This window comes from Tachysurus fulvidraco, chromosome 5 (assembly GCF_022655615.1).
Source record: "Tachysurus fulvidraco isolate hzauxx_2018 chromosome 5, HZAU_PFXX_2.0, whole genome shotgun sequence".
NCBI lineage: Eukaryota > Metazoa > Chordata > Actinopteri > Siluriformes > Bagridae > Tachysurus > Tachysurus fulvidraco.
Window position 1 is genome coordinate 10,534,942 of NC_062522.1, and position 15,163 is coordinate 10,550,104.

At 39.4% G+C, this 15,163-nt stretch overlaps 1 protein-coding gene across 1 annotated transcript in view; it reads left to right on the top strand.

The window, feature by feature from the left end:
* The first annotated feature begins 6,006 nt into the window (after positions 1 to 6,006).
* The window catches only part of cachd1 (cache domain containing 1), a 77,548-nt gene continuing 68,391 nt past the window's right edge, over positions 6,007 to 15,163 (top strand). The window contains exon 1 of the mRNA XM_027146903.2: positions 6,007 to 6,648. Within this exon, the coding sequence (XP_027002704.1) occupies positions 6,394 to 6,648 (255 nt within the window). The 5' untranslated portion in view covers positions 6,007 to 6,393. The remainder of the gene's footprint in view (positions 6,649 to 15,163) is intronic.

Below are 15,163 nucleotides of genomic sequence, written 5' to 3' on the forward strand. Positions count from 1 at the left end.
GAAAAGGGGAAGAAAAAAAAACTAGATTCAGTTTCATGGCTCAGGAAAAAAGCTAGGAATAAGGTTGTCATGGCAACTGGGTTCATTAAACCACCCCAAATCCCACAAAGAGATATCTCTGAGAGGAGAAAAAAAAATGGACTTTAAAAGGAGTATAAAAAGAAAGTGCATATATGGAGCCATTTATTTGTCAGTGCAAAAACTGGCCTAGTGAGCGCAGACCCTTTCCTGGGCCCTTTGCCACTGTCTCTGCCAGCATTCAGAGTGTTTTAACCATCTGCTCATTATTTAGGATGATTTTACCAGATTTTTGAGGATTTCCGGAGTTTTCTCTTTGAAGCTAAGCTCCATGGCATCATAGTCATTTGGACACGGTCCACCATTTCACAGTCAAATGGACAGAAATATTTTTATATCCAGACTTACATATATGTTTTTACTGGGATGCTGGAGAAACATTATAGAGCTATGTAATTATGCATGATTACTCTAAGAAATTAAAAAAATGGCTGCTGCAGAATTGATGATTGATGATAGCTAAAATCAAAGCATCAATATTGTAATGTTTTAAGCTTCCCAAATGCTTGTCTTGTAATGTGTTTTTAATGTCCAGCGTTCAGTCAGACACATCTGTGGAAGTCTGGGAAAATCTGTCTGAAAACACTCAAGTAGCTGTGGCCAAAGTTGGGCTTTTTCTTTTTTCAGTCATCCATTTATACCTTAACTTCACAAAAAACAGTGTGTGTGTGTGTGTGTGTGTGTGTGTGTGTGTGTGTGTGTGTGTGTGTGTGTGTGTGTGTGTGTGCACGTGTGTGTGTGCACACGTGTGTGTGTGTACGTGTGTGCGTGTGTGTGTGTTGGATCTGCTTTCAGAAAAGGTCCCAGAAAGGACTGAGCTTCTTTAGAAGGTCATGGTTAAGCACGTTAAGGTTTAACTAGGCTTATGTTTAATATTCCTGTCTATAAGAATAAACCCTGCACATGACTCATAAAGTAACTAAAAGTTTTTCTTTTTACTATTCAAATTATAGAGAAACCAAACAAGTCTGTGTTCAGTTCACATCTAGTGTTTCCCAGTCAATGCCACAGTGTGATGTGGTTGGATATTTTCCTGTTCTCATATTTTCAATTTTAAGAAAGAAAAAACATGTTTCATGTAAATCAGGTTTAGCCAGTGCATATGCTTAATGAAATGCAAAGTAAAGCTTGGTGTAACTTGTTATCATTAGTATATTTAGGAAAGTAAAGAAATGTCTTTTTTTCATATGCCTAAAATTTGAGGATTTCATATTTGGCACAGTTGAATGCACGGTATATTTAGGACAGAACTGACCATCATTTAAATCCATTCATCCATCTTCTGCACCACTTTTCCTGCACAACACACACACACAAAAACACACGCCAGACAATTTTGAGATGCCAGTCAGCCTACAACACATGTCTTTGGACTGTGGGAGGAAATCGGAGCACCCAGAGGAAACCCCCAACCCAAAGCAGGGCAGAGTCAGGAATCAAACCCCCAGCCCCAGAGGTGCAAGACAAACATGCAAAGGCAAACTACTAAGCCACTGATTTTCCTTTCTATAAATTCCCTAATTGCTTGTATCTGCTGTGTTATAGAAACAAACTGCCTCCTCTCACTGCATTTCTGCACACCTCGGGTCCTGTTTTTTTCTTCGTCCTTGTGTGTCAGATATTATGTCTTCATTAAGCATTTATCTTCCCTGCTTTATTTCTTTCTCTTTCTATCTTACCCATCCAGGTGGCTTTGCAAACATGCAGTGTAATTAAGACTAAATCTGCCAATGCAAGCTAGGCTTTCCCTTATGGAAGAAAAAAAAACACATGCATGTCACATGTTGTTATGTGAGGAATCTTTGATCACGTGAAAACCATGTGAAAGTGCATTTCTGCATTATGCTTTGAATCTGCTTTGAGTTTCAGATGTAAGAATGAGAATGAGAATAATACATGATAAATAAAACCATATACGATTAATAAAATGTCTTACAGGTGAAAAATGAACACATGAATTATGAATCAAGAAATGTACGAAATATTTAATAAAAAATAAGCTGTGTTAAAAAAAATTGGTGTAAAGAAATGACTCATGAGACAAAAATCATGTAAAAGAATCAAATGACAAAAATCAGTTTTGAAATCAAATGATTCATTTGTGAAATTCACCCGAATGACATTTGTATAACTTTTCTGTTTGGATTTGATTCCTGTCTAATTATGTGTTTGTACAAATAGCTATGATACAACTGGGAGACGTTTATGCAATCATTTAGCTAATGTTCTTTATTAGATATGATAGCAGAGACTTAATTGTCAATTCCAGCAGACTTTGCTTGTCTCATACGATTTGTGTATAGAGACACAGAAAGTGACAGAGCTTCTCTTTATCGTGCTTGTTTTTTTTCCACAGGATTATTTCCGTGTTGTGTGAAAGGTGATCATGACTCATGGCTGTGCTCTTTTGACAGTCTTTAGTATCAGATTTTAACTAGGGACCCTGAGGAGACAAAATACAAGTCAGGTTGGTTTTTATCTTCACATTACCGACACTAGTGACTTCTCATATTACTAATAAGACCTCCCAAAGCACTTCTGCTATTTATTGAGGCTAGGAAAAGGCATGATGAGCATATGGTTAACTCTAAATTAGACCTGGATCTGCAAGGATTATGAATATGTCATGTGTCCTGTCTTTTTTGTCTTTTGTTTGTCTGTTTGATTAGAAGATCCCCAACCGTTGTTTACAATCTTTACTTGTTTGTCGGAATTATATCAATGCAATTCTTATTCGATTATTAACCGTCAGCCATATTGAATCTGCTCATGAAATTTTCATATGAAGCAGAGCTGCTGCAGCAGGAGCGGCTCGATCTCTTCCAGCGTCTGGGCTCAGCAGGAATTGGCAGCAGCAGCAGCAGGAGGAGGAGGAAAAGCTGGAGCTCCTTTCATCTCTTCTGGCTGTGGATCAAGCGGCATGTGCTACAGGAGCTCCTCACATCTCTGTCTGTCCTGCCGCTTCACCCTCTTCTTCACCTCCTCTCTATTCATCTTCTACCAAACCGCTGACTGGAAGAAGCACTGATGTAGCCACTAAATCTACCTCAGAGAAGCCAGTATGCATCACCATTGTGCAGAAATAAAGAATGCAACTGCAATGATGCAGAATGCTTTGACATGAACAAAAAGAGAACAACATTGTTATGGATACTGGATTCAGTTGAATTCAATTCTGTTTGTATAGTGATAGCAATATATTGTCACACAGCAGCAGAAATCAAGAAGTAGATCAAATACAAATTTTCAAATTCTTTTCAAATTCTATTTGTCATATAAACAACAGAACATAGTGACGTTCTTTTTACTACATCCAAATCTTGTTGTGGCTGTATTTCCCCCCGAATATCACCATTCTCAGTACAATGCAATAGAACATCCCTTTCCTCCTCCCTTTTCCAAAACCATGGGTATTAATGTTGTCTAGTCTCCCAAACCCAAATGAGAGGTCTTGCTACTAGATGTCTTCCTACTTTCGGATCAAGGCTTTGGGGATTTGTCCATTCAGCCACAAGAGCACAAGAGGTTGGTCTAGAAGCATGAAGTTGGTGTTCCAGTTTATCCTAAATATGCTCAGTGGGGTTGAGGTCAGGGTTCTGTGTAGGCTACTCATGTTCTTCCACATCAATCTTGGCAATCCACATCTGTGCACACTTCCAGTGAAGGAAAATTGTAAAGCTACTGCATACAAAGACATTCCATGGGGAAGAACTATACAATGATGTGAAGGGCAGTGCTCAATATTAGTGCATATGGATTATAATTTTACTGCAGATTTTAAATTCAGTAAAAGCATCTAATTGCATTATAGCTATTGCCATAATAGTTAAAAATACATTTTCCTTTAAATAGCCATTCAACCAATAAAAAGGTTGTGCCTTTTCTCTCTCTCTCTCTCTCTCTCTCTCTCTCTCTCTCTCTCTCTCTCTCTCTCTCTCTCTCTCTCTCTCTTTTACAGGATGTCTGTTTGAAGCATTTTGCATTTTGTCTTAAATGAGTAACATGACTGAAAGTAACAGGATTTTTCTTTTATGCAAAACAAGGTTAACTACCGTCTATGCTCATGGCACGAAGTCAAGAGCCAAAAGTCAAGTCAAGTGAAGCTGTGTTAACTTCTTTATTAACACTAACATAAGTTATTGTTTAATGGTTTACTTAAAATGTATATGTATTAAAATATATTCAGAATTTACTTTATTTAGAGGTTATTTGGGTAATGTGGTTGCAGAGTTAAAGTGACCTTGTTAGTCGATATTTCTGGTAAATAATGAAAAGGAACAAGAGAAAGTAATGCTTCCAAGATTTGTCTATTCACTAAGCAAATGGTAAATATACCATATATATATATATATATATATATATATATATATATATATATATATATATATATATATATATATATATATATATATATATATACACACACACACACCATACATATAAACAACTTTCTCTATAATTCTTTGAAATGATGCTCATTTTGTACAATATTTCCTCAGCCTCACTGGAAAGCACTTGGAACACACTTATATTTCCAGCTTTTAACTGAGCAGAAACTGGACATAATTCAGATCCACTGGAGGAGGAACAATACTGGGCTTGTTTCAGGGGTTCAAAGCTGCAGCATAACTGCTTTTTGATGTTGGGTATTATTATATAATCAAGTCATTTTAGAGACAACCGACGTTAATGACTGGTGATCAGAGGAACTCCCTGCTTCTTTTGGCAGAACTGGACCAAAGCACGCACAGTTACACATTTTAAGCTGTACAAAGTAATCAAATGATAAAATATTCGTTTTTATTTTTTAGAGATTATGGAGTTTTACATTGTTTAATATTTGTAAAGCCATGGCACAATTCTATTGCTGTCTCATAGGTCTACGGTCCCCATTTTTATCCTGAGCTCAGGTCTATTCCTCTGAGGGTGAGTTACCCTCAAATATCCCAACTCTAAGTAGTGGTCAAAAGAATTAGTACCCCTTGCCACAGAACCAAAGGTCAAGAGCATAGAATTGGATCTGATCTATTTCCTTGTACCTGAGTGACATTGATCTATATGTACAGGGAATGGAGGTGGACCAGATCCATCTCCTCTTATCTGGGTGGAGTACCTTTATCTGGGCAGAGTCAGAGCCAAATTCCAAGGGTTGCAGTTGGACCTAATCCAGCTTATTTACATGGGTGCTGAATCAGGTTTGGCTCACCCAAGTGAGATGGATTAGGTCCAACTTTAATCCCTGTACCTTTGGATTGACTCCACCCAGGTACAAGGAGATGGATCAGGTCCAGTTTCATAGCCTTGAAATAATCCTCTTTCTTGGGTGGTGTCAAACCTGATTCAGCATTTTCAGCATCTAGTCCAGGGGTTGGTATTGAACCTGATCCAGTTCATTTACATGGAAATGAACCAAACGTCAGAGTGGTGGAGTTGGTCCTGATCTAGCTCCTTCTTCCTCGGTGAAGTAAAACCAAAACTCCAGAAACACACTGTGTTTTAAACCGGAAATGTGTTTGTTATACTGTGTCGTAGAGTGCGTAGGTTTAGGGACAGAGTTTAGGATTTTAGGAAAAATATTATATGATGAGTTGTTCTAGGTCCAGCTCCACCTCTTTGAGTTTTGATTCTGCACCAAGGACTTAAGAATTACCCAAGTAATTAAGGTGCAAATGAGTGTTTTGGGAAATAGGTGTGTTCGCATTAACGACCGATAATAATTGACTTGTTGTAACAAAAGTGAACCTTCAAGATCTGATGTGAGAGAAAAAATAAATTCTGCAAAGCTTTTAATGAGACTGATTAACTCAGATTTGAATTAAGATAATTTATTTTGAATAAAGTCCCCCAGTCCTGAGGGGGAATAAAAAAAAATCATATCTGTGTGACATTAAAACAGAAATTCTGATTTGTTGAAATTGTTTGACATTGTTCTGCTTGACCATGTGAATGTAGACCTATTCCAATCCACCCAATCCAGCAGGACAGGGATGATCCGGTGCGGGTTTTCCTGACAACCGTCTCCGCTCTGCTCTCCTATTGTGATGCTCGCGCTCGCGCTTTACGCAGAGTTTTACCGAAGCGGCTCGCGTGAGTCGTTAAAAAAAACCTAAACGCGGTCTTTTTACTTTTAAATAAGGTTTCGCTCATTTCGGCAAGTTCCCAAAACTATGTCTTACCGCCTTGTGCTCGGGATATCGTGGTTGGAAAAGTGGAACTTTACCGACATTCGGCGTGAAAGTTAAAAGGGAAGTTTTTTCCTTCCTCGAGCGCGCGCTCGTGCACGACCTCCTGCTTACTATTAAACAAATCTCAGCCATGATGGCGAGCGGCTCGCGGCTCGGAGCTGGGTTTGTCTCTGCCTTTATTCCCTCCTCGCACTGGACTAGTCAGGCTCAGCGTCCCGGGAACAAGTTAAAGGTGTTTAGCTGTTGGTTTGTACCTTTGTTGGGGCTCCTGTGCGGAGGACTTTGTTGTGCCGACAGCGACTTCTCTATCCTGGAGGAAGCGCAAGTGCTGGCGGTGCAGATGAAAAAGCTCTCTGCTCAGGAGCTGGGTGTCTTCACCATGCAGGTAAACTCTCAGTAATGTGCACTGTGGGGCTCTCTGTCTCTCTGTGTGCCTTTTGTTCTGTGTAAATAATGTGTAGGGAAATGTCTTTGTTTTTTTATTTTATAAATATATATATATATATATATATATATATATATATATATATATATATATATATATATATGGTTAGAGTTATATATACTGTGTGTGTGTGTATATTTTTATGCATTTATCTATCTATCTATCTATCTATCTATCTATCTATCTATCTATCTATCTCTATCTATCTATATAAAGCTCGGTGGATACATTATCATTTTCAGTCTAGCAGGTAAATGCTTCAAACATTTCCTACAAATAAATTTATGCTTGTTATATTTTGAAGCACAAGTTGTGATATTTTAATCTCGTGCTTTAATGGTGGTGTATTTATTTATTTATCTGGTTTTACATTTGCTCCACATCTTTCTGTTTTGCTAGTAGTTTCCCCCATTATTTCAGATCCCATAAGCTTTCACTTGTGCACCTTAAACATACATTTACATTTACATTTCTGCCATTTAACAGACACACTTATCCAGAGTGACTTACATTTTTATTTCATTTTATACAACTCAGCAATTGAGGTTTAGGGGCCTTGCTCAGGGTCCCAAGAGTGGACCTGGGATATTTAATGAAGCCAAGACTTTTTTAGTTATTGAAACCATATTTAACACTGAAATAAAAAAAGGATGCATTTTTTCATTTTTTAAGAGTAAGACTTTTAACAGTACAATTGCACAATTGTAACAGTACGTCAGCTGCTTTTAGGCAATTTTCAATGAAACACCCCCAAGATCAAGATTTCTCAGATAAGTGCAATGTGATCTAATACATCAGGATTTCCATATTATAATGACATATTGCCCAGACTTAATGTGCAGTAATATTCATGCATAAATGTATCTAGAAAGGTCTGAGTTAATATTACTCATACTTGTATTTTTTTGTATTAAGGTTCAGTTCACATGGTTACATAAAAAGGTTAATAACTATAAGAGCACTTGGAATAAATCTGTTTTTTATCATTGTTAGTTAAATATAAATAAATAAGTAAACAAACTGAATGGGTTAGCCTTCAGGAAGCCTATTTTGAGACTCGCTGATTTATCTTACAGGGGAAAAAACATTGCATGGAACAGATTAGACTTGATTTCTGGTTTTATGAATTCAAACTTAATTCTATTATAAACACCGAGATTGTAGCAAATTTCTTGCTTTTTTGAAACATGCACGACTGGGGAAAAAAAAAAGAACTCTGAAGATATACGAATAAAGGTTCGATTCAACTTATCATAATAGCGCGCCCATGTATCTTGTTTCTTGTTTGAGAAATTGTATACTACTTTTAAACAAATGGCAGACATTGTTATGACGGTGTGATGTGATGGCGTTGGAGGAGCGTGCACTTCATAGTGAAAAGACAGAGTGGTGGTCGGTGGGGGGCCCCGTCCCAAATGGCCTTTCATCTCTGTGAATAGCTAGAGACCACATCATCGTCCCAGAGGGGCCTGCACCACTCCCATCGCTCCTCCTTTATCACACTTAGTTGTTAATAATCTCTCTCTTGCTCTCTCACTCGCTCACTCGCACACACACACACACACACACACATGCTCACTCTTCTTTTTTTTTGTTTGTTCACCTTCTAATTGAGAACAGTCCAAACAAATGCTTTGCTCTCTGACATGTTTTAAAAATCTTCTCCCAGTCTTCTTTAGAACATCTGGTGTGAGATCTATGTTGCAGCTGTTGAAAAAACAAAATAACAATTACAAAAAAGAAAATGTGTTAAATCAATCTGTGTATTTAGTCAGACCAATTCCCATAAGCCTGGGTGATCTGCTTCCAGTTTAAATATTTCCATGCCCATGAAAACAAGTCTTGCAACATCGCAATGCCAAGCTCTTATACACCTGAATGACAGCTCTGGTTTGAGGACGCTGGATGTGGTGTTAAAGATTTCTTGCGTGTTAATGTTGCTTCCAGGGGAACATGTGCATGTCTGTGATATCGTCATACTTTTTAACCTTTTTTTTCTGCCTAAATCTGGCTTGATTAGAAAGCAAATAAATATTTAATGTGTCGGTAAATAGTGTGATACTTTCTGATAAAGATCTTAAAGTTGTCATTCATCATTCAGGGTTTTATGAAGATCTTTTTTGTAAGCTGCCCTGTGAGCCCTCTCATTGGCTATTGAGACGAAGTAAACCATCTTGAGTTAAAGTGAATTTGCAGTGCAGTAAAGCTTGAATTTGCTCATGCCCTTGTCTGGTGTACAGCTTGTAGTAACACACCCATATCAGCCAGATTGAGCTGTATTGCTCGTCGAGTGTTTTAGCGGCTCAGCAGGCTGTGCGCTTCATTTCCGCTCCCGAGATGACGTGACGTGACGTATGGTACTGACGCAGTCGCTCGGCGTCTTTCTTACTGCAGGTTAATCCTGTCTTTACATTCTCTGTTTCTCTCGATAACACATGACTGGTTGTTTATTAACCCAGACTCTGCTGGAATTTCAAGGAAGAACGAATGCATCAAGGGGCATTTGCGATTGTGTAGGAAATAAAATGTATAGACTAGCTTAAGCTTCAGATCTATTGGATTTGTCTCATTTAATGATGGAAATGAGTTCAAATGTTTTGGTCTGGGAGGCAGCCCCTTTTATGTAGTACCAGCCTCACAGCCAGTTTAATATCACCCTGGTTTCAGTGGCTGAGTATCGCATACAGCACTAGGTTCTTTAGAGCACCAGCCATGAAGCGAAAGCTTGTTAAGCTTTGATTAAACAGCTGTGGAGTATTTGTCCACAGTGTTTATTAACTTTGTCAGTGTGACCATCTGAACTGTTTTGTCTTTCCTCGTCGGGAAGAGAGAACGTTGCGGTTACATTTCTTTAAGTTTGCATTTGATGTAGAAAAACCATTCTTGGCATTAGTGCTGCACCGTGTTACTTCTTAAGTGATCCATTAATAATGATTCTCCAGTTAAAATTCTTCATCTTTTATGCAGTTGTTTCTTCACTAAAGCCTCGAACCTGGAAGAGCTTCCTATCAACCATGTATTCTCATTATCTAGGGTCTAGCGTTGTATATTTAGGATTCAGACCCAGAAACAGACTTTAATTCAACTTTACTGTGATTATATGAACAGGACTTCTCTGGTGCAAGAGAGTAGACAGTGAATACAACAATGTGCAAGGATCGGTGACTGTAGGTCAAATTTGAAAGTGTAAAATGATATTAAAATGAGTATACAGTAAGTATTAAGTACGAAGTCCTGAAGCGGGTAAGAAGAACCACTATTACTAGCGGAGAGAAAATGTCCCCAAATTCCTGCATTTTATTTAACGTATACAAAACACGGAATGAACAGACGGTTCACGGTTTGAAAACTCTGAGTTATATTCCTCCAGGCTGCCAGAGGAATAAGTGCAATAAGTGTTGTTTGGAAATAAAGTGCTGGCAGATAATGTTTATCATGTAGTGATATAAATCCCCTATCTATAGAATTATGATGTGGAAAAGAATTTACGGTTTGTTATTGAACAGGAGTTATTTGGCTCAAATTATAGATTTGTGATGGACGCTAAAGGAAGACACGAGGTCACGTACATATAGTTTACAGATTTGACACCACCGAGGAAAGGGTTAATCCAGGTCATACTACAAGTGGCTAATTAGGACGCTCGGTAACCCATTATGTCCTCTGTAATCTCTGCAGTATTCCATATCGTATCATGGCCTTAAGCAGAAGAATATCCTAAAAATAATATTAAGTAAGGATTCTTGAAACGAACATTTTTGGTTGCAGCAAGTCCCAATTTTTATGGTTTATGTTTGTCATCATAATCAGTAAAATGGCAGGATGTCATTGTTTGACTCCATGATCTCGAGCTCTGTGTTGTTTACTGGCAGTCGTACTCAGAAGAGCAGATCTGTCATCGAGAACAGTGCACATTCCTCTCACACAGAGAGAACGCTATACATTGTGGAGGGGTTCGGGAAAAAAAATACTGAAGCACATAAACAGGAGCCGTAAACGCGCACAGCCTAATTATCCCCATGCATCAAGTTTTAACAGGCAGAAGAAACATTAAAAGGAGAATGTTTTTTACTGAGGAGCAGGTAATAGTGGTGTGGAGGCTGGATTTAGGGGACGGGGAGGCGGGTCTTTGAAAACCCAGGCACTGTTATTTTGATTATTTTACAGAGATAATTAAAGTGTTTTAAAATAATACTAATTTTTTTTTTATCAAACAAAGAGTTGATTCACTGGAAATCATTCACCATGCGCAAATGAATAGCTTACAAAATGAATTGAGCATCCGAGTGATTTTTGTTTTTCATTTGGATTTCCTTTTCGGTTAGAGTTGGAAATGAAATTGAGTCACAGCTCAGTCAGAGGCACAGCTCAGTCAGAGGCACAGCTCAGTCAGAGGCACAGCTCAGTCAGAGTCAGAGCGAAACCTTTAAATGCAGTTTTCTCCTTTTCCACTTCTGACGATGAACAGATTTTGAAATGCTAGAACTTTGGTTGAGATGCAAATAGAAGAGAAAGCTCCAGAGTTCTGCATGAGACGCGCTTCCGGTTCAGTCAGCACCAATTTGATTGGGTTTTTGGTTAAATACCTGAAATAAAGTCTGTGGTTATTAACAAGTGGCTAAATGGGACTACAGAGGTTGTCAGAGATGTTAAGACATCATGGCGAAGAAATCCAACTTTTGTGTTCATTCAGATTCCTCTGCAAATAGAGGAGTTCATGCTTTTTAAACAAGAACGGAAAGAGTTGTCTGAAGAAGAACAGGGAAAGTTGTTGTGTGGTTTATTTACAGCCTAACGTTAGCTTTTTACCTCAGTAATGTACGTTGTAATTTGGGAAGATTATCCTGATGAACAAAACATGTAAGAATCGTAAACTTTTTCTTGAACACCGATCTTATTTTCTACAAAATCCCAAACCATATCTAAAAATCCTATTGGCTTTTTGTCGAGGGAACCAGGTTGCTGATCGCTTCCGGGTCGGTTTACAAAAAATGCTGTTTTGTTTGCATAGACTTACACGGTCAGGTTCTGTCCCAGTCATGGAAAACACAGCAGAAAAAAAATATTTGTGTTGTGGTTGATTTTGATCATCCATGATAGAATTCCTTTCTGCATTTTACTGAAAAAGACTTTATCATTTAAAATGTGTTTACCTTTTTTTTTTCAAGCATCTTGTCCAACCTCAACATGGTGTTTTAGTTAAAAGAAAGATTTCACATGGCCTCCACTTCCAGTTTTACCAACCTTTTTTTTTGTGTTTTCAGAATAGTCGTAGATAACTGATGAATAAATGTAGAGTCATAGACCAAATCGTTCATTGTGGTTTTTACGCTTGTTATTAAACCAGAATATTGTGCTCAAATGTATTTGACACGTTAGATCTGTAGTACTTTTCCTTCAGTCTTGTCTCTTGAGATTCTCCTTTCATTTTGCTATTTTGCTATAAGGATTGTGTGTGTGTGTGTGTGTGTGTGTGTGGTTTGTTCAGACCTACACTGAAGGTATCACAGGGTTGCGCGACAGGTTGTTTATTTGCCATGACCGTATTGGACTTCAAAATTCTCTGAAACCTGTAATAACTTACATTGGATTGTTTTCTCTGTGCATCATCCTGTTTATATGAGTTTCCAGTTGCAGTATAAACTCAGCGAAAAATTCATTTCTTTAGACTACAAAAGGTCGGGACAGTTGTTGACTCCCAACGACTGCAGATATAACCGGCCTTGAAAATATTAGTGTATATAATCATGCTCACATTTTATTCTTTTTAATTAGATAGCTAACTAACTCTGTCCTGCTCAATTAATTATACATGACCCAAGTCACGTAACGTTAAATGTTCTGTTCTGATGTTCTGTGAGTACGATGCAGTGAGGTAAACCTACGCCAGCGGTAGTTTAATCAGTAGTTTCATCAGTAGCTTTTAGAATAATTTAGCAACTTGGGTGATGTCTTTTTTTTTTTTCTCCCTCATTCACACAACACTTTTAAGGACTTATCCGAAACTATTTTGATATACTGTAAGGTGTACGTTTAGAGCTCCCACAGCTACAAAGTGAGTGCAACCTGTTTAGCGAATGCTTGTTGAATTAGCTATTGTACTACTGAGGCTGGTTATTTTACTGAGAATCTCCCTGAGGCAAATCTGAGCCCTTCTCCTGAAGGTGAGCCTGCCTACATCACAAGTGTCTTTCATTAAACAATAATCAACTGGCCTCAGAGTAGAACACACACACACCCGAACACACACACACACACACACACACACACACACACACACACACGCAAGCAGTGAATAGTAGCTTCATGGGAACTAGGTTTTGTGTGGCCCTTCCTGCAGGGTGACCCACAGGACTTTATCAGATAGGCTTTAGCACACAGCACTACCCTGAGAGAAGTGGGGGGGGAAATAGAGGGGGAACAAAAAGGCTGTGAGAACCGGGCTGCTTGTGTGTTTGGGCTCTGCGTGTGTGTTGTCATGAATGAGGGCTGCTTTAGCACTTAGCTGCTCTTCAGGCTTTGCATTTTTTTTAAACTCCCCTCCCCCTTTCCTCTCCTGGAGGAGGCCTGGCTTTCACAAGGAGCAGTATGGAGGGCTTTGCTCCTGCAACTCTGCCAGATTCGCCCCCTTACCGCCGTTTGGATTAATATCCGAGCACGCTATAACTCGCAGACGCAGTACGGTGACATTTTGAAGAAGGTCCGTGACATGATTAGTACAAGCGTGCAAATGCGAGTGCGCACATGTTGTCAAAACCAAGCCGTGGCTCACAGGAGCTCGTAGGTCCAGGCAGTCGAGCGCAGGGTGGTGGGGGGCTGGGAAGTCGTGCATGGGCCGCTTTGAAAAGGACTCACAATGCCGAGCAACAGAGCGAGGACTCTGGCGTTGTAGCCAGGCTCCTTTCATTGTCATGAATAAATAAATAAACCCACTTCATTAATCCTGAATTCTGTTTGAAGCCGTTCTGTGTGCAGCAGACACCAGGGCAATACTTTTCTACTAGTTACACACACACACGCACACACACACGTACACATCTTGATATCTTTTTTTAATAATAATAATTTTTTATTTTTTTTGTATTTATAATGTCTCTGTCCTAATCACACATTAGCAGTAGGTGCAGTAAATGATCATTTTAAAATTCGCTTCGTTGCCCTTTAGTGTTTCTGAATGCGCCGCGTTTTCTCGCTAGTTTCGGATCAACTTCAAAGAGTATGCCGCGATAAATTTTTTTTAGCTTCCTGCCTCTAGCGAGGACTCGCTCCTCTTATCTTTCACTAACTCAGAGTCTGTACTCCTCTTCATTGGCTCACATAAAACAGGAAATGACCTCGGATGACGCCTGACCTCCGACCCCGTCCCTGTGACGGGGAGATGAAAGAGCGCCGACTCAGAGGTCAGTAATTGGCAGAAAGGCCAGCATTGCCTTTGTGTCTCGAGAGGAACGGTGAGCTCAACAGGCAGCAGCTGCGTGGCTGTAGGTTTGCCGGATGCTGGTGTGTGACGGTGGCTTTATTCATGCAGCTCGACCGGTAAAGCAACACCTGCTTTAACACAGTAAAAGGACCTGGGTGTTGCAAAACACTACATTTCCCATGGTTGGTGTGTAAACACCAATGTGGCTGCGAACATAATTTTTGTGTGGGTATAAACTGAAGAGCCGTGCCAAAGATATTCCTGCTTGTTTATTTATATCCCCCATAAGGCCAGCGAAGACGGTGACTTGTGTTTTAGATAAACCGACTAACCCTAGGGTGAGATCACATGAGCTTTGTGGAAATATTTACTGCCCCGTTTACTTCTTATGGGAGAGTGGGTGTGGGTGTCAGGAGGTGTTGTATGACAAAAGGGTGTTGATCATTGAGTGTTTATAGTACCTGTCTGCACTCTGCTTGGCGTGTGTGTGTGTGTGTGTGTGTGTGTGTGCGCTGGCTCAATGCCAGTGTGTCTGAACAGGAGTCTTGATCTGAAATCAAAATCACACACAGTAATGAGTGTTCGTAGACAGAATAGAGCATTGTGGGAAATCATGTGGCCTCAGGTGTCTCTGTAGGTGCTGTGCTGATCGAAGCTCTTTTGAGAATATCATTGAAAGTTCTTTCTCTCTCTGTCTGTCTCTCTTTCTCTCACTCTCTCTGCACCTCTCACTCAGTCTCTCTCTCTGACTGTCTGTCTTTCTCTCTGTTTGCCTCTCTCTTTCTCTCACACTCACACACACAGTCTCTTGGTCTCTCTCTCTCTCTATGTCTCTCTCTCTCTCTCTCTCTCTCTCTCTCTCTCTCTCTCTCACTCTGTCTCTTTCTCTCTCTCTCAATTTCTATTGATGTTTTCTAAATGAATATTTTTAATGCCACGGGCCTCCCGAACGAGTGGCGCTCCTTTGCGCCTTTGTTCCTGCATAAATAAAGATGAGCTTCGCGTCCTCCGATTGATGTAGCTCCTCTCTCCGAG